Here is a 19,054-nt window from a genome sequence, read left to right as displayed (position 1 = left end):
GGGGGGGGGTTAATTTTAAAACATGATTTCAAAAATAGACAAAAATTTGCCTTTCTATAGCACCTTTCATAATCACAGAAAGTCGCAGGTATAGATTAAAGAGGTAGTGGATTTAAAACCGAGATGCAGAGGAACTATTTCTCCCAGAAGGTTGTCAATTTGCAGAACTTACTGCCCCATAGCTTTCCGATTTGATTTATTATTGTCACATGTATTAACACACAGTGAAAAGTATTATTCCTCACGCGCTACACAGAACAAGGCATACCATTCATAGAGAAGGAAAGGAGAGGATGCAGAATGTAGTGTTACAGTCATAGCTAGGGTGTAGGGAAAGATCAACTTAATGCAAAGTAGGTCCATTCAAAAGTCTGATGGCAGCAGGGAAGAAGCTGTTCAGATTGGTTGGTACATATTCTCAGACTTTTGTATCTTTTCCCCCATTTGAAGAAAGTGGAAGAGAGAATGCCCGGGGTGAGTGTGATCCTTGATTATGCTGGTTGCTTTGCCGAGGCAACAGGAAGTGTAGACAGAGTCAGAGACAAAGCGTGGTGGAGTCTGAATCATTGAGTGGTTTCAAGAGGGAGATTGATATAGTTCTCATGAAGAAAATGGGAAGTGAGATATGGGGAGCAGGTGGAGAGATGGATTTGAGACCAGGGGGAGATCAGCCATGGTCTGAGTAGCAGAGCAGCCTGGAAGATCTGAACTTACCTACTCCTGATTTCTATATTCCCAGCAGGCAGGGAGCTCCTGCAATCCACAAGGTAGTAAGGAGCAGGCAATCTTGTTAAAGAGTTGCAGAGCAAAGAATGAATATTGTCCAAGTGGGGAAGTATGCTGCCCCTAAGAGGGTAGACTTGGCACTCATCCCAAAGGCAACTTCAACACCCAATGACAGTGCAGCACTCCCCCAGTAGGTCGAAGTGATTTCCTGCTTGAAATTCTAAAGGGGGCTTTGAACGCGCTACTTTCAGACTCAAAGATAAAAATGTGGTTGGGATTTATGACCTAGACCTGATTTTAAAAAATGCATTCGAAATAAATCTTATCCGTAAAGAACGCGCTGACCACGCACTCTGTGGTTAAAATACTTACGGGTATACGTAAAACAAGGCACTAATTGTGAAGAAGGCCACGACTAATAAGACGTTGGGCAGCTTCTGCTCGCAAGCAAGCTTCAGTCGCTTTTCACACATCCTCTTTAATGTTAATAATGAACAAAAGGACAGGCAGCTGTGGAAAGTGGATTTAGCAGCTCTGCTCTCTCTCTGAGCTCACTCCCACCAGCCAGAGTGCTCACTCACTCCCACCTCCCTCCAGCCAAGAGCGCTCACTCCCACCTCCCTCCAGCCAACCTTTATCCCACTCCCGCCATTATGCCGTCACAGAACCACATCTGCCGTTGCCATGGACACGGCTTCCCTTTGCAACAATCATGTTTACTACCAGCCTCCTTTCCGCGCAGGGAAAGATTTATGAATGGCAGCGACCATGTGTGAGAATGCCAGGGAGTGGGGTCTTATCATGCCACCCACGTGTTGCCCATCTCCCTTCACAAAATGCACTGCCTGTAGATTTTGCTTCCACCTTTTTTTGCCGATAGTCCATTTTATTCTCCACTCCCAGACAAGTTGCAAAAACAGAAAATCTCAGCAGCTCTGACAGCATCTGTGGAGAGAGAATAGAGCCAACGTTTGGAGTCTGGATGACCCTTCCTTTGAAATATTGGCTCTAGTCTCTCTTCCACAGATACTTTCAGAGCTGTTGAGATTTTCCAGCATTTTCTGTTTCTGTTTCAGATTCCAGCATCTGTAGTATGTAACCTTTATCTGAGACCGGTTGCTTCTCCTACTCCTGTGATTCTCATGCACAGTGCCCAAGTGCCCTGGGGAAGCTTGACACAAACATACCAGCTACGCATTCGCCCCCTCGAGCCTACTCCACCATTCAATAAGATCGTAGCATTTTCCCGCCTAGCCCCCGCTCCTTCGTTCGTCAAGAATCTTTCTAACACAGCCTTAAAATTGTCCCCAAATTGGCAAATTTGGAAATATTACGATTGTCCCCACATCAAAATCATTCATATAGATTGTGAACAGCTGTACCTAGCACAGATTCCTCTGGTACCACTAACAGCCTGCCAACCCAAGAATTACCCATTTATTCCTACTCTCTGCAGAAACTCACTGACATTGGGATGAAAAGACTTATGAAAGGGCACTGTGGCAAGTGTTGAATTTGCAATGGGGCTCCGGGGCAAATGTTGGGTTTGCAATGGCAGGTTGGGCTGACTATTGGGTTTGCAATGGGGCTCTGGGATGAGAGTTGTGTTTGCACTGGGGCTCTGGGGTGCGTATTGGGTTTGTAATTGGGCTATGGAATGTTGGGTTTGCAATCGGGCACTGGAATGAGTGTTGGGTTTGCAATGGGGGGTTGGGGTGAGTGTTGGGTTTGCAATGGGGGGTTGGGGTGAGTGTTGGGTTTGCAATGGGGGGTTGGGGTGAGTGTTGGGTTTGCAATGGGGGGTTGGGGTTAGTGTTGGGTTTGGAATGGGGGGTTGGGGTGAGTGTTGGGTTTGCAATGGGGCACTGGGGTAAGTGTTGGGTTTGCAATGGGCTTTTGGGTAAGTGTTGGGCTTGCAATGGAGTTTTGGGGGAGTATTGGGTTTGCAATGGGTCTCTGAGGTGAGTGGTGGGTTTGCAATGAGAAGTTGGGGTGAGTGTTGGGTTTGCAAAGGGGCTCTGGAGTGAGTGTTGGGTTTGCATTGGGGGGTTGGGATGATTGTTTGGATTGCAATAGCAGGTTGAAGTGAGTGTTGGGTTTGCAATGAGTGTCTGGGGTGAGTGTTGGTTTTGCAATGGGAGGTTGAGGTGAATGTTGGGTTTGTAATGGGGCACTGGGGGTGAGTGGGTTTGTAATGGAGCTCTGGGGTGAGTATTAGGTTTGTAATGGGGCTCGGGGGGTGAGTGTTGGGTTTGTAATGGGGGCTCGGGGGTGAGTGTTGGGTTTGTAATGGGGCACTGGGGTGAGTGTTGGGTTTGTAATGGGACTCTGGGGTGAGTGTTGGGTTTGTAATGGGGCACTGGGGTGAGTGTTGGGTTTGTAATGGGGCACTGGGGGTGAGTGTTGGGTTTGTAATGGGGCACGGGGGGGTTAGGTTTGTAATGGGGCTCGGGGGGGGGTGAGTGTTGGGTTTGTAATGGGGCACTGGGGTGCGTATTGGGTTTGTAATGGGACTCTGGGGTGAGTGTTGGGTTTGTAATGGGGCTCTGGGGGTGAGTGTTGGGTTTGTAATGGGGCACTGGGGTGAGTGTTGGGTTTGTAATGGGACTCTGGGGTGAGTGTTGGGTTTGTAATGGGGCACTGGGATGAGTGATGGGTTTGTAATGGGACTCTGGGGTGAGTGTTGGGTTTGTAATGGGACTCTGGGGTGAGTGTTGGGTTTGTAATGGGACTCTGGGGTGAGTGTTGGGTTTGTAATGGGAGGTTGGAGTTTGTTAGGAGCTCCATGTGGAGCTGGTCGCGGGGTGATGACGCCATCAGTTGGCGCCGGGCCTGTCTGTGGCTCGGAGCGGGAGCGGGAGCGGGACCGGGGCCGGGGTTTCAGTGTGGGGCCGGGAGGGGGGGGTTTTCCTGCGGCTGCTGAGCCGGGCGGCGGCGGCGGACTGTCGGTGCAGCGGACCCGGTGAGAGAGACGGGGGAGCGGGGTGGGGGCACCGGAACGGCGCCGACTCTGCCCCGAGCTGGTGGGCGGGGCTCTGGCTGTTGCTATGGAAATAAATCCCACTTCCTCTCCCTCTCACCCCCTCCCCCCCGCATCCCCTCTGCCCCCCCAGCCCCTCCCTCGCCCCCTAACCCCTCCCTCGCAGCCCCCCGGTACCCCCCCCCCCCCATCCACCCCCCCCCCATCCACCACCCACCCCCTCCATTCACCACCCTCCATCCACCCGCCCCCCCCATCCACCACCCTCCATCCACCCGCCCCCCCCCCCCCCATCCACCGCCCTCATATCGACTACCCCCCCCCCCCAAACACACCTTTTTTTCAGAATTTCTTTTAGTAACGTACTGGCAAATCTGTAGGATAATTTTAAGTGTCTCTACACATGGTGGCACAGTGGTTAGCGCTGCTGCTTCACAGTGCCAAGGACCCGGGTCCGATTCCAGCCTCGGGTGACTGTGCAGAGTTTGCATGTTCTCCCTGTGTTTGCGTGGGTTTTCTCCCACACGCTGAGTTAGCTTGTTTGACCATGCTAAATTGCCCCTTAGCATCAGGGGGTTTAGTGGGGTAAGTACATGTGGTTACAGAGATAGGGCTTGGGTGAGATTGTTGTTGGTGCAGGCTCAATGGGCCGAATGGCCTCCTGCACTGTAAGGATTCTACGATTAAAGAAAGTGTGAAAGAACCCGTCCGTAAATTAATTCAGAAACTAGTTTACTTTTCAACATTTAATATTGCTGACACAGTGTATTATCTCTAAATCCAAGGTAACCATGGCATCTGAGGCATACGGACAAGGGACAGAATCTTTGGCGGCCTTTGCAAAATCCAGGGATTCAAGTGGTGAAAGACTGGAGGAGTACGGAATCTGTGAATCCAAAGCCATGGAAGAGGATGGTCAACTGAAGGAGAATGCTTGGAATATGGGGAGAACTGAGCCCATGTCAAAAAGACAGATGAAGAAGTTAATGAGGGAGAAACAGTGGAAGGACCAAAAAGAGCAACGCAAGTAAGTGGCGGAATGATATCGTATAAGAACCTCTCCACTTTAATTACTGCAGGGCCTGCTGATTTACAGTGAATGAATAAGACAAAATTCTGGGACTTTTACTGCTGTTGTACGGATTGGATTTTGTGAACTCTGCCTACTTTCCTGCAAAAACTTTAATCTGCATTCTTTAAAAATCAAAAAGCATGTATTTTTTAAAGTTATTAGTGTCACAAGTAGGCCTACATTAACACTGCAATGAAGTTACACTGAAAATCCCCTAGTTGCCACATTCCGGCACCTGTTCGGTACACTGAAGGAGAATTTAGCATGACCCTAACCAGCACATCTTTCGGACTGTCGGAGGAAACCCATGCAGACATGGAGAGAATGTGCAAACTGCACACAGATGGTGACCCAAGGCCGAAAATCGAAGCCAGGTCCCTGGCACTGGGAGGCAACAGTGCTAACCACTGTGCCACCGCACCGCTCCTACAGCCTGCTCTCTAGAAGGACAAGCAGACAAGTAACTTGCCTCCATGTCTGCCACCAGAACATCTCTCCAGCCATGATGTGGATCCCATCAGGGGACACACCTGAATACCTATGGACCCCCAAAGATTACAAATAAATGTCCTGCTGAATATGGGATCTATTGAAACATTATGTGAAGTTGTAACTGTTAACTCTAAACTCTTTTCAAAAAAAAACAATATTTTGAAATGAAAACTAATTTTAAACTTTTCTGTAATCATTGCTCAACAAGCGGTCCTCACTATTCATTCATCTTGCATTTGCTCACAGCCTTTCTCTGGGTTATTGCAGTGGAATGGGTGGTGATTAGAGAGTCAGAACACTACAGTGAATGCGTACCTCATCAACCAGTCGTACAGAAGAATCATAAAAGCAAATTACTGCAGATGCTGGAATCTGAAACAAAAGCAGAAAATGCTGGAAAATCTCAGCAGTTCCGACAGCATCTCTCAGAACAGAATCTGGATGACCCTTCGTCAGAACTTTATCAAACATTGAAGAATCCTTGATCCATGCAGAGTCTGAACCAGCTAGTCAAGTTAGAATAGTTAATTCAGCACTAACTCACACACACAAAGTGAAATGAAGAGAAGGGAAAAATAGGATTAAGAAGGAGTGGGAAAAAAAGAGACAAACATTTATAAGAGATATTGCAAAAGGAAAATAATGTAGAGATGGAAGTCTAAAATAAAAACAAAATACGCTGCAAATCAGGCAGCATCTGCAGAGAAAAACAGAGTTAACATTTCAAGTGAAGTACCCTTCATCACAACATGCTATTCTGCGCAAGTACATTGAATAACCAGAAGTAGCCAAGCTAGCAGCTTCTTTGCTTTCACTCATTAACAGTGCAATATTCAAAGTCTAAACTAAACTCTTTCCACTAATCTTTCTCCTCCTCTGGGGGGCCAGGCAAAAACGAAAAGAGAAGAAACTTCAAAGAAAATTAGAACGTCAAACTCGGAGCGAGGAAGGGCGTGAGGAATCTGCCAGGAAACGCTTTAAGAGAGATGTCACTCCAAGTAACCTTCGTGTAGCACTGGATTGCAGCTTTGATGGTTTAATGGTGTTGAAGGTGAGGGGGAGTGACAGAAGTTGTGCTGTTTTTATGTAGAATTACATCAAACGCACAGTACAGAAAAAGACCAGGGTTGTGATCTGTGCTAGTATATGTGCTCCAAATGAGCCTTCTCCCTTTCTACTTCAAGTCACTGCACTAAGAAGTTCAATCCCTTTCTTCCACATTTATTCAGCCTCCCTGTAACTGCATTTATGTTATTTTTCTCAACTACTCCATGTGGTAACAATTTCTAACCATTCTCTGTGTAAAGAAATTTCTCCTGAATTCCCTATTAGATTTTTGATTTTGATTTGATTTATTATTGTCACATGTATTAACATACAGTGAAAAGTATTGTTTCTTGTGTGCTATACAGACAAAGTGTACTATTCATAGAGAAGGAAAGGAGAGCATGCAGAATGTAGTATTACAGTCATATTTAGGGTGTAGAGAAAGATCAACTTAATGCAGGGTAGATCCAGTCAAAGGCCTGAATGGGTCTAGCAGGGAAGAAGCTGTCTTGAGTCGGTTGGTATGTGACCTTAGACTTTTGTATCTTTCTCCCGACAGAAGAAGGTGGAAGAGAGAATATCCGGAGTGTGTGCGGGTCCTTAATTATGCTGGCTGCTTTGCCAAGACAGCAGGAAGTGTAGACAGAGTCAATGGATGGGAGGCTGGTTTGTGTGATGGATTGGGCTACATTCACGATGTTTTGTAGTTCCTTGCGGTCTTGGGCAGAACAGGAGCCATACCAACCTGTGATACAACCAGGAAGAATGCTTTCTATAGTTTTATTCGTAAATTTATTGGTAACAATCTTCCATTTAGTGACCCCTAGATTTGGACTCCCCCACAAGTAGAAGCATCTTCTCTATGTCTACTTTATCAAACCCCTTTATCATTTCAAAGGCACCTATGAGGTTTTCCTGTTGGCCTTCTCCCTACTAAAGAAAGGCACCCCTGCTCGTTCATCTATTCTGGTATCGTCTCTGAAAACCATTTTTTGCATTTTCAAAAGTCTCAATCTTTTTGTAATATGGAGTCCAGAACTGCACTCAGCAGGTGAAATAACATCCCGTGTTTCCTGTTTCTGAGTATTGAGGACAAAGTCGATGGTCAGGCAGTGTGCCTGACATGACAGGATAGACGTTATGCCTGTGATTGCGCACACTTTTTTGAAATGTTACTTCAGCTGCCCGTGAAATGGGAGAAAAGATTGAAAACTGAAGGCTCTAAATTGAACAACCTCCTCTCCCTCCCTTCTCTCGCTCTTCCTCTCCCTTCTCTCTCTCTCTTCTCCCCCCTCCCCCCCCGACCCGGCATCACAAACATCCGATGGGTGAATTTGGGATGCAGATTGTGGTAGCTGTGTACAGATTTAGGCTGGGTCTCTTGTTTTCCCCACTGACCCTGTATTATTGTGTGTGGATTGTTTTTTAATTGAGGGAAGAAAGAAATTAGCATATTGGGAAAGTGAAATGAGCTTGTAAGCAGTTTTTTTTAAATTCTAGGATGTCAAGAAGCTGCATAAACAGATTCAAAGATGTTACGCAGAAAACCGAAAAGCAGCGCATCCTGTAAAGGTGAGTCTTGGTGCTATTTTAGTTTTTATCTCAAGAAAGCCGAAATACACAAACCTGAAAATGTTGCCATTCTCTTAAACATAATAATGGGGTGGCACGGTGGCACAGTGATTGGCACTACTGCCTCATTGTGCCAGAGACCCAGGTTCATTTCCAGGCTTCAGTCACTGTCTGTGTGGAGTTTTCTACGTTCTCCCCGTGTCTGCGTGGGTTTCGTCTGGGTGCTCCGGTTTCCTCCCACAGTCCAAAGATGTGCGGGTTAGACATAAGAACATAAGAAATAGGAGCAGGAGTAGGCCATCTAGCCCTTTGAGCCTGCCCCGCCATTCAACAAGATCATGGCTGATCTGAAGTGGCTCAGTTCCACTTTCCTGCTTTCTCCCCATAACCCTTAATTCCCTTGCCTACCAAAAACCTATCTACCTGTGTCTTAAATATATTTAGCGAGGTAGCCTTCACCACTTCAACGGGCAGAGAATTCCAGAGATTCACCACCCTTTGAGTGAAGAAGTTCCTCCTCAACTCCGTTCTAAACTGCACCCTCCCCCTTATCTTGAGGCTGTGCCCTCTAGTCCTGCTGTCCTTTTTGAGCAGGAAGAATCTCTCTACCTCTACCCTGTCCATCCCCTTCATTATCTTATACGTCTCTATAAGATCCCCCCCTCATCCTTCTAAACTCCAACGAGTACAGACCCAGTCTGTTTAGTCTCTCTTCATAGTCCAACCCCCATTGGCCATGCTAAATTGCCCCTTAGTGTCAGGGGGACTAGGTAGGGTAAGTGCATGGGGTTATGGGGATAGGGTCTGGGTGGGATTGTGATCGGTACAGACTCTATGGGCTGAATGGCCTCCTTCTACACTGTAAGGATCCTATGATTAACAATAATTTCAGTCTGATATACCAGAAGCAACCCAGGTTATGTTGTTCCATTTTTAAACTGTTGATGATACCTGGCCTACTCCCTGATCAGAGGTTTCCTCTTTCTTCGTCATACTTACTTCTCTCATTGAGAGACTGAAGCATTGATAATGATAGCCAGCTCCACCCCTCCCCACCTGCCACATAAAATCGCTATGAACCTAAACCACTAAGAATTGTAAACATAAGGCCGACTTTCAAAGTTGGTTTCCGTTCATCACCATAAGTAAAATGGTAGCTTCTAATAAACAAAGCATAACATACAATGACAGCAGATCTCTTGGTAGGAGTAACTATAACCGGCACAGGAGGAATAAATCTGAAGAGGCATCTCGAAAAAATTCCCTCAGTTGTGGAATCTTTGATGGGGCTTGTTTGAGTTCTGAATCAGGTGCTGAATTAAAGTATGTAGATTAAAATATTTAAAAATACATCAATTCCATACTTATCAATAATTAGGGATCAGGATCTTAACAGAATATTACCAATAGACAATAAGTCCATTACATTATGCAACTTCACAATTACTGCTGTTCTGGGAGTTGAGAGTGTGAAAGTATGACAACAGGAAGATACAGTGGGTCTAGAGCACATTGCCTGTTGGCCTGTGAGTAGCACCACCTGAAAGTGTTTTAGTTTATAGACAAATGAGGAAGAGGAGAAAAGAAAGTAGTGTGAATGTACTACCTGATAATCATCATTATCTCCATGCCTGAAGCTTCAAAACATCCCCTTGGTCTTCAGGACATAGTAAGAAGTCTCACAGCATCATGAGCTTTCAAAGCGCTGTCCCTTCCTCAGGTAAGGCTCCAAAAGCTTGTGATCTAAATAAACCTGTTGGACTTCAACCTGGTGCTGTGAGGTTCTTACTGCGCCCACCCCATTTCAACGCCAGCATCTCCACATCATGGCTTAAGGACATAGTCAAAGCTCAGACTTCATAGCATGCTGAGAGGGGCCTGCAGTACCAGGAGTCTTGTGACCGAGATGAGAGTCAAGGACCTAGTCACCTATTCCAGTGGACACTAAAGATCCCATGGTGCTGTTTAATGAAAAATCAGTAGTATTCTTTGTAGGGCCTGGCTGTGTGCAAAAGCGACTGCCATATTTGACCTAAGTAAGAACAGGCAGTGTAATCCAGATGACTGAAGGACATTCAGGTGTTTTTGAGATTTGATAAGGCATTGTAAGATGTTTAATCCTGATGCTACACTTTGAATAAGTTTTAATTCCCATTCTCATTTCTCTTTAGATGTATTTGACCAGCCATAGTGGACAGTTGAAGACGAATATGGATGAGAATGACAAAGGATGGGTCAACTGGAAGGTATGAAGAAATTTCACGCAACTGTTGCGAAACAGAAATTGCTAACTTAAGGTTTGAACCGATGGGTGATTGGCAGGGCAGTCACCAGGTGTTGTTTCCACTGTGTTGAGATCTAATGGCAATGTGGTTGACTCTGATTTGTCCCCTGAAATGGAAGGCAGTTAGGGACAGGCAGTAAATGCTGACCCAGCCAGCAATGCCCAGGTCCCATAAAATGAATTTTTAAAAATCCCCTTGATGCTCAGAGAAACCACAGTACTGCTAACCAGTGGTTAGCAGTAACCACTAACTCACTGCTCGAGTTTCAGTGTGTTTCGTTTTAATAAAGTTAAAGTTTTATTTATTAGTCAGTCACAAGTAGGCTTACATTAAACTGCAATGAAGTTACTGTGAAAATCCCTGAGTCGCCACACTCCGATGCCTGTTCGGTACACTGAGAGAGAATTTAACATGGCCAATGCACCTCTTTTGGACCGTGGGAAAAAATCGGAGCATCCGGATGAAACTCTCGCAGATATGGGGAGAATGTGCAAACTCCACACAGACAGCGACTCAAGCCGGGAATCGAACCCGGGTCCCTGGCGCTGTGAAGCAGCAGTGCTAACCACTGTGCCACAGTGCCACCCTAAACTATTTGGGGTCTACATTCCGTCCCACAAGGAAAGGCTTTTCAGACCCGATATTCTGCATTGCAGGGGTGCCAGAGTGCAGCAATCGCCTGCAACTAGTTTTTTCGCCTAATAGATTTTTGATTGAAGTTACCAGGAAGATAGAGTTATAGATCACTGCAGGGCGGACAGGGAAACAAAGGAGAGCCGCTTTCAGCATTTGACAAGTTTTGCTTAGACAGTGCCTGTCTTTCTGGTTGGGGATAGTGTACAATTCGTAAGGAAAAGGAACCAACTTCATTAGTGTTGCCACTGCGAAATTAGTGATTTACTGCAGAAAGGATGTTATTTGTTTGAATTCCTTTTTTTATTAAACAGTCAGGCTCATCCTTTCGAAGGTTTAGCCTCCCTTCTTGGTGTCCACTTTGTGACTTTTCTTTTGGGTGAGAAAATCACCTACTGCCAGAACTCCTCCAATCCTACTCTGAAACAAGCTGGTGAAAGTACTTGGAAGCAACGGGGAGGAAAGTGCCACAAAGGAAATAATTCTTTACCTGGAATCTAAGCTTAAACTGTGTAGGGCTGAGCAATGAATATATTTAAAAACCAATGCATGCAGTTCCTTTTTGTTTTACAAAGTGTGAGAATTTCACTTGCATTCATAAATTCATTGATTTGTTACCTCTGCCCTGGTTGCTTCCAGTTTTCCACCCTCCATTAACTTGAACTTATTCAGAATTCTGCTGCCCAAATCCTAACTTGCACCAAATCCCATTCACCTGAAGGTGCCTGTGCTCACTAACCTTGCAGAATGGGCACACATCAATTATAAAATTCTTATCCTTGTTTTCCAAACCCTTCATGGCTTCACCCCTCACTGCCTGTGTGACCCCCTCCAGCCCTCCCGTCCTCTGAGATCTCTGCACTTTTCTAATTGTGGTTTCCTGACTTCTTCCTCTATGACCCTGATTGGAATCACTGCACCATGCCTCCAGCTGCCTAGGCCTCCACTCTGAAAGTCCCACCATAAACCTCATTGCCTCCCTTACCTTTCTCTCCTGTTATAACGTTCCCTAAAGTGAGCCTCTCATCAGCCCCAGTATCTCCTTGTGTGGCTCTGTTTTATGCAGTGATTGGTAGCACAGCCGCGAAATGCCCTTGGGATGTTTTATTGTGTGAAAAGTGAGATATGAATGCAAGCTGTTATTGTTGAATTGCGAATGACAGTGACATGTTTAGTTGCAATTTGACTTTATTAGGGAATCACTGTCACCTCCGAGCATTTCAGTGAAGCAATGAAGAAGGAAGACTTGGTTTATCTGACTTCTGATTCTCCTAATGTGCTGAATGATCTGGATGCAACAAAAGCTTACATCATTGGTGGCTTGGTGGACCACAATCACCATAAGGTACACTGTGCATCTTCCCTGCTGCAAGGCTAGCATTCTATGATGAGTGGTAGCTAAGGAACTGCAGACGTGTTGCAGTCCTTTAATGGCATGGTAGAAATTCAAGTTATTGTTAATGCTTGCTCAATGAAGCTGCAGTTCCACGCGATCGAGAATGAGATGCTTTGAGAAAAATGGATTCAGCATTACTTACTTTGCCATTTCCCTGGCTTATATTTCAGGGTATAACGTACAATAAAGCACTGGAGTTGGGAATCGCACATGCCCAACTGCCCCTTGGAAATTATGTGAAAATGGATAGTCGCAAAGTGTTGACTGTAAATCACGGTAAGTATCATAACAAGAGTTTCCTCTGTGATAAGGATGTATAGTTTCACTACTGTCTTTAATGTACAGATCATATATTTTATTCAAATGATCATAGAATAGTATCAAAAATTACAACACAGGAAGAGGCCATTTGGCCTTTTGGGTCTGTGTTGGCCCTCTGAAGGAGCAATTCACCTTGCCATTCCCTGGCCCTTTTCCCACAGCCCTGCAGGTTTTTCCATTTTATGTAATGAACCGTTCCCTTTGAAAGTTATCCCTGAATCTGCCTTCACCATACTCAAGCAGTGCATTTCAGATCTTAACCACTTGCTGTGTGAAGGTCTTCCTTGTATCTCCATTGCTTCTTTTGCCAATTACCTTAAGTCTGTGCCGCCTTGTTCTCGATTCTTCCAGCATCTATCCACTCACTCTTTCCAACTTCTTTCTATCTGCTCTCTCTCCAGACCTCTCATGATTTTGAATATCTCCATCACAGACTTCCCTAAAGAGAACAGTCTAAACTTCTCCAATCCTTCTCTATAACTGAAGCTCTCACTTACGACTTTCCATGTTGACGCAATCCTTCTCACTGCTCACAGTGTTTCCAAGCTTCTTATCATCTGCAGATTTTGAAATTGTGCTCTGTACGCCGAGATCTAGGTCTCTAATATATATCAGGAAGAACAGAAATCCTAACACTAGTTCCTGGGGAGCTCCACAATAAACCTTCCTCCACATCCATTCACCGTTACTCGGTTTCCTGTCACTCAGCCAATTTTGTATAAGTTGCTACAGTGCCACCAGTTCTAACTTTGCTCACAAGTCTGTTGTGTGGCCCTTTATGTATAGGGTGGCACAGTGGCAGAGTGATTAACACCGCTGCTTCACAGCACCAGGGACCTGGGTTCAATTACCAGCTTGGGTCACCTGTCTGTGTCGAGTTTGCACATTCTCCCAGTGTCTGTGGGTTTCCTCCGGGTGCTCCGGTTTGGACCTCTCACAGTCTAAAGTGTGTGGGTTAGGTTGATTGGCCATGCTAAACTGCCCGTTAGTGTGCCAGGATGTGTAGGTTAGAGGAATTAGCAAGGTAAATATGTGGGGTTGTGGGATAGGGCCTGGGTGGGATCGTTGTCAGTGCAGACTCAATGGTCCGAATGGACCATTCAGCATGCTTGGTTTCATCGGTCAGAGCATTGAATACAGGAGTTGAGACGTCTTGAAGTTGAACAAGACGTTGGTAAGGCCACACTTGGAATACTATATACAGTTCTGGTCAGCCTATTATAGAAAGGATATTATTAAAGAGAGTGCAGAAGAAATTTACTTGGATACTACCAGGACTTGATGTTTTGAATTATAAGGATACACTGGATGGACTGGGACTTTTTTTTCTCTGGAGCGTAGAAGGCTGAGGGGTAATCTTATAGAGGTCTATAAATAATAAAGGGCATAGATCAGCTAGACAGTCAATATATTTTCCCAAAGATAAGGGAGTCTAAAACTAGAGAGCATAGATTTAAGGTGAGAGGGGAGAGATACAAAAGGGTCCAGAGGGACAATTTTTTCACACATGGGGTGTTGAGTGTCTGGAACAAGCTGCCAGAGGTGTTAGTAGAGATGGGTACAATTCTGTATTTTAAAAAGCGTTTAGACATAGGTAAGATGGGTATAGAGGGTAAGGGGCCAAATGCAGGCAATTGGGACTAGCTTAGCGGTTTAAAAAAAAGGGTGACATGAACAAGTTGGGCCAAAGGGCCTGTTTCATGCTGTAAACCTCTCTGACTCTGTTAAGATCTAAAATGTATTAAGATCTAGAATGTATTACGATCTAGAATCTAGACAGTCTGAAAGGGTGGTGGAAGTAGAATCAGTAATAACCTACCAAAGGGAATTGGATAAATACGTAAAGGGAAGGAAATTGTATTCATAATAGAGAAAGCATCCAAACAGTAGGCAAATCGGATTGCCCTTTCAAAGGATCAGCTGAATTGTCACCTCAGGTGCTGTAAAATACCACAGTAAGGTGCCCAGATGGTGAGATACAGGTCAGATGTTTGGTGATCTCAGTTGCATCCTTTTGTTACATGCACTATCCTCAAGGAAAACAACATGGAAAATAAGTAGGGGTTTTGGGGCTGGAGTGTTGACTCAAGAGTATAGGGAGAATCATCTTTGGGCCAGGCAGTTGACTCAAGCAAAGTAGGTGTGGGGACTGATCATTGTCCTGGCCCTTAGGAGCCACATGGCTCTGCTTACACATGAACAAAACTCACCTTTGCTTTTTCTTGATACATTGCTAGCCCATTCCACTGAGTGCAGCAACCACATAGCACACAACTGAGGCTTTATAAAACTTTGGTTAGGCTGCACTAAAGAGTATTGCCTTCAATTCTGATTGTTACATTACAGGAAAGATGTGGAGGCTTTGGAGAGGGTACAGAAGAGGTTTACCATGATGCTGCCTGGACTAGGGGGTATGAGCTATAAGGAGAGCCTGGACGAACTGGGATTGTTTCCTCTGGAACAGCTGAGGAAAGTCCTGACAGCAATCTAAAAATTATGAGAGGCATAGACAAAACCTTTTCTCCGAGTTGAAATGTCTAAAACTTGGCGGGGGGGGTACTTGAGGTGAGAGGGGGAGAGTTCAAAAGCGATGTGAGGGGCAAATTTTTTTACACAGAGACTAGTAGGTGGCTGGAAAGTGTTGCTAGGGATGGTGATGGAGGCAGATACGATAGGGGTGATTAAGGGGCTTTTAGATAAGCACATGAATATGCAAGGAATAGAGGGATTTGGATCAAGAGCAGGCAGGCAGGATTAGTTTAGTTCTGATGTCATGTTCGACACAAAGTCATGGGCTGAAAGGCCTGTTCCTTTGCTGCACTGCTCTATGTTCTATAATTAAGTGCTATGTTCATTCTGCTGTCTGGTATCTAAATGAGGATTGCTTTTGTCCCCGCAGTATTTGAGATAATCCTAGCCTATTTAGAGAAGCAGGACTGGCAAGAAGCTTTCTTCACTGTGCTGCCACAACGCAAAGGAGCGGTCCCTGCCTGCCTGCCTGCCAGCACACAACAAAAGGAGGCTGAAGATGACTGCAACATTTGTGACTCTACAGACAATGGGAGAGGAGCATCAGAAGCTCTTGCCCAAGAAGACAGTCAGCCCAGTAAATTAAAGTGTGAAGAGCAAGGCACAGAGATAAGTGAAGACATAGATGGTGAAACGTAACACTCTCCCTATTTGACTAAACATTGTTTTGAACCTTGCTACAGCTAAACTGATCCAAAAGCAGGACTTTTGAATTGCCCTCATGACATTTCTTTCTTGTATCCTCACACTCAGGATGCCGTGAGTTCAGAGAAATATTTTTTTGACAAATATATTTTAAGCAAGATCGCTAGTTATTTATATGTTCATGACTCCATTGGAGTTTTAGAATTGTGTTTAAAGATTTTGGAATTGAAAATTGCAATGCCTGTAGTCATTGCCAACATGCATACTGGTATTTTAGTTGCTCTAACTTAGCCCAAATGGATTCTAGCTGGATTGTGCACAGAGCAGTGCCTAATTGCTTTATAAAATGACTGAATAGATTGAAAATATTTATTCATCCAGATTGAAGTGTTCTCTGTGAATATAACCTTTGTACATAAGGTATGCACACAAAGGTAGCTGATTCAGAAACTAATATTCTCTTGCAGTATTTCTATAATTCCAGGTGCCTGCAGTTACTGCAAAATGCTAATGTTATAAGAAGAATTGATTTTCAGAGGAGCAATACTCATGGTCATTCAATGACAGTGTGGTTATAGTATTTAATATCAGTATGAAACCTTAACGTACATTGGAATCAATGGCTAGTCACGTTGGCTTCAATATAATTATGGTTGTTCTTAATGACAGGTGCTGTGTTACCTTTTAATTAATTATTTCTTTTACTTGGGTCCTGTTGATTCAGAAGATGTGAAGTAATGCAGTAAAATTGATTCACACCCTTACTTGCTGAGCATTTTGTAGTTCCTGAGGGCTTTCGACAGGAAATTATTCCACCCCTTCAGCCTGTTCCACTATTTAATTCAGTCATTACTGATCTTCATTTTTGTTCTTGTGCTTTCATTATACCTTTGCATTATCATCCTGTCTTGGTTTTGCAATCCTTAGTACACTTGCCTAACATAGTTTTGACATTTTCAGTTGACCTGTGCAAAGTTTCTTTGCACAACTTTTTCATGAGATCATAGAATCCCTACAGTGCAGAAGGAGGCCATTTGGCCCATTGAGCCTGAACTGACAACAATTCCACCCAGCTGTACCCTGCTAGCCCTTCTGACACTAAAGGGCAACGGAGAAGGTTCCAGATTTCTGCTGCTCTTTGTATGAAGGGTAACAGTGGTGTGGGGGTGAACCTCACTGGTCACTTTCTAAGGCAAATGAAAACTGTGAAACTATTGGAAAAGGCAAGACTGGATTCCGAAACTGCGTTTTCCTATCATGTCCTCCCATGGGTGATTGGACACAGGCGTCATTAATAACAAACTTTGCACGAGGCTTGGAGTCAACAATGACAGAAGCAAACAGATACGACAGATGTTTCATCGTAACTTTTTATTCATAGCATTCAACATAAAGCAGGCAGGCAACACAGTATAATCAATGTCCATGATCATTCACTGTGCAAAGATCAATCTGTAAAGTCAGTGTAAGTTCCTTGTTGACAGAACAACATTGACTGCCTCATGTTCAAAAGCTGAAAAGATTTATTTTGTGATGCAATCAGGAAAATGATCTGAGTAACATATAAGCAAAAGTGCATTACCATTGCCAGTACAGCAATTATAATACATCCAGTTAGTTGAGGTGTCTATAATTAGGAAGAACACACAGAGGTGAGAAAGATTAACCCTTGTACGAGTGAAACATCTATAAAGAAATGCTAACATTTACGTAAGACCTTTCACAAACACAGAATGTACCAAAGTACTTTTCAGCCAAGGAAGGACTTTAAGTGCTGTCACTGCTGTTAGGGCAGGAAATGTAGTACCAGTTTACACACAACAAGCTCCCACAACTATCAATGTGGTAATGACCAGGTAATCAGTTCTATTCCATTAAGATAAGGGATAAAATATTGGCCAAAACCCCTTCGAAGTAGCGACATGGGAATTTTTACTTCCACCTGCAAGGATAGACAGAACTTTGTCTCATCCAAAAGGCAGCATCTCTCTTTGTACTGCACTGATGTTTGTCCTGGAGTTGAACTTGAACCGACAGCCTTCTGACTCAGGCATCAACTGAGCCACAGTTAATACCAATGCAACCTGCTTCGATAGTCGGTATCGATGGTTGATATTGAACATGGCTTCTAACTGATAAAACATATTTCAAAGTAGATATTTTCCCCACCCATAACATTCAGCTATTAATGGCTTAAATATAGGATTCTGCACCAGACTTCCCACAATATACAACAACAAATCACAAAGAGCTTATTTGCTGTAATCTTTCTTTAACCAATCTCTTCCTGTATGCCAGGTGTTGGCAGTCGATGGCCTGTGAGATGACTGTCTGGCAACCAAAGCCACACACCTGACAGACTGGCTTTAAAATATCAGAACAAAGGAGCTCTAATCTTTTTAAAGCCAGTCTGTTGGTGTGAGTTTCGTTGAGTTGCTGCACTGCTGATTCTGACCTCAAGCTTTGGTTATGAAAAGTCCACCTGAAAACTGCCGCTGGAGGTTAATATCAGTGCAGCGACTGTTGGGTGGGAGGACCTGGCAGGGTGACAGATTGGTGGGTGGCGGGGGGGGGAGTGGTATATCCAAATATGTTGTAAGCATTGGAAAATTCAGAAAAAACAAGGGCAAGACCAAATAATTAAGGTCATTATTTATGAAAACCTTCTAAATTTTAAAAGTTTGTAAAGTTTATTTATTACTGTCACAAGTAGGCTTACATTAACACTGCAATGAAGTTATTGTGAAAATCCCCTAGTTGCCACACTCCAGCGCCTGTTCAGGTACACTGAGGGAGAATTTAGCACGGCCAATGCATCCTAACCAGCATGTCTTTGCACTGTGGGAGGAAACTGGAGCATCTGGAGGAAACCCACACAGAGACAGGGAGAATGTGCAGACTCCACACAGACAGTGACCCAAGCCAGGAATCGAACCCAGATCCTTGGCGCTGTGAAGCAGCAATGTAAACCAGCGTGTCACTGTGCCAAATGTGTGACTGGTGTGGAAAAACTTAAAGTGAATAAATGAAGACTTGGCACAGCACGTCCAAAAGTTGGCTGACCCTTTGCTCTTGAAATATATTAAATGATTGATGGTTAGATTTTAAGATTTATTTTGGTATTCAATAATTTTCAATGTGATTGCCCATTTTACCAATCCAGACCTTGCATTTTCTGAAATATTGACATTAAGGCTGATTTTAGGTGACGCAAGTCCTTTTTTAATATATAATAGATATATATTTTTAATATCATGCTATGTATATTTAATATATCTGGATGATAAGAAATCCAGGGCCTGAAGTAATTGGCTGAGGAATTTCAGTTCAATTAGCCAAATGCATCTGGAATTTAA

The 19,054-nt window shown here is 44.2% G+C and overlaps 1 protein-coding gene across 2 annotated transcripts; it reads left to right on the top strand.

Annotated features, from left to right (window-relative positions):
* The first annotated feature begins 3,621 nt into the window (after positions 1-3,621).
* LOC145350869 (tRNA methyltransferase 10 homolog A-like) lies at positions 3,622-16,462 on the top strand. Of its 2 annotated transcripts, none has more exons than XM_080200266.1 (8): positions 3,622-3,688; positions 4,492-4,733; positions 6,159-6,321; positions 7,818-7,889; positions 10,061-10,135; positions 12,003-12,152; positions 12,374-12,479; positions 15,424-16,462. In XM_080200266.1, the coding sequence occupies exons 2-8, from the start codon at positions 4,498-4,500 to the stop codon at positions 15,690-15,692; spliced, it is 1,071 nt and encodes a 356-aa protein (XP_080056392.1). In that variant the 5' UTR covers positions 3,622-3,688; positions 4,492-4,497; the 3' UTR covers positions 15,693-16,462. The 2 variants fall into 2 exon arrangements, with proteins under 2 accessions (XP_080056392.1, XP_080056402.1); XM_080200276.1 differs by lacking the exon at positions 3,622-3,688 and adding an exon at positions 4,169-4,291.
* Positions 16,463-19,054: the final 2,592 nt, after the last annotated feature.

This window comes from Carcharhinus amblyrhynchos, chromosome 1, assembly GCF_965287045.1.
Source record: "Carcharhinus amblyrhynchos chromosome 1, sCarAmb.v2.hapA, whole genome shotgun sequence".
In the NCBI taxonomy this organism is placed as follows: Eukaryota; Metazoa; Chordata; class Chondrichthyes; order Carcharhiniformes; family Carcharhinidae; genus Carcharhinus; species Carcharhinus amblyrhynchos.
Note: the sequence above shows the minus strand (reverse complement) of the source record. Positions and strands in the feature narration are given on the sequence as shown.

Coding starts and splice junctions, on each gene's coding strand:
- LOC145350869 (XM_080200266.1), top strand. CDS start 4,498: ATGGCATCTGAGGCATACGGACAAGGGACAGAATCTTTGGCGGCCTTT. Junction 4,734..6,158: donor GACCAAAAAGAGCAACGCAA/GTAAGTGGCGGA, acceptor CTGGGGGGCCAG/GCAAAAACGAAAAGAGAAGA. Junction 12,480..15,423: donor AGTGTTGACTGTAAATCACG/GTAAGTATCATA, acceptor TTGTCCCCGCAG/TATTTGAGATAATCCTAGCC.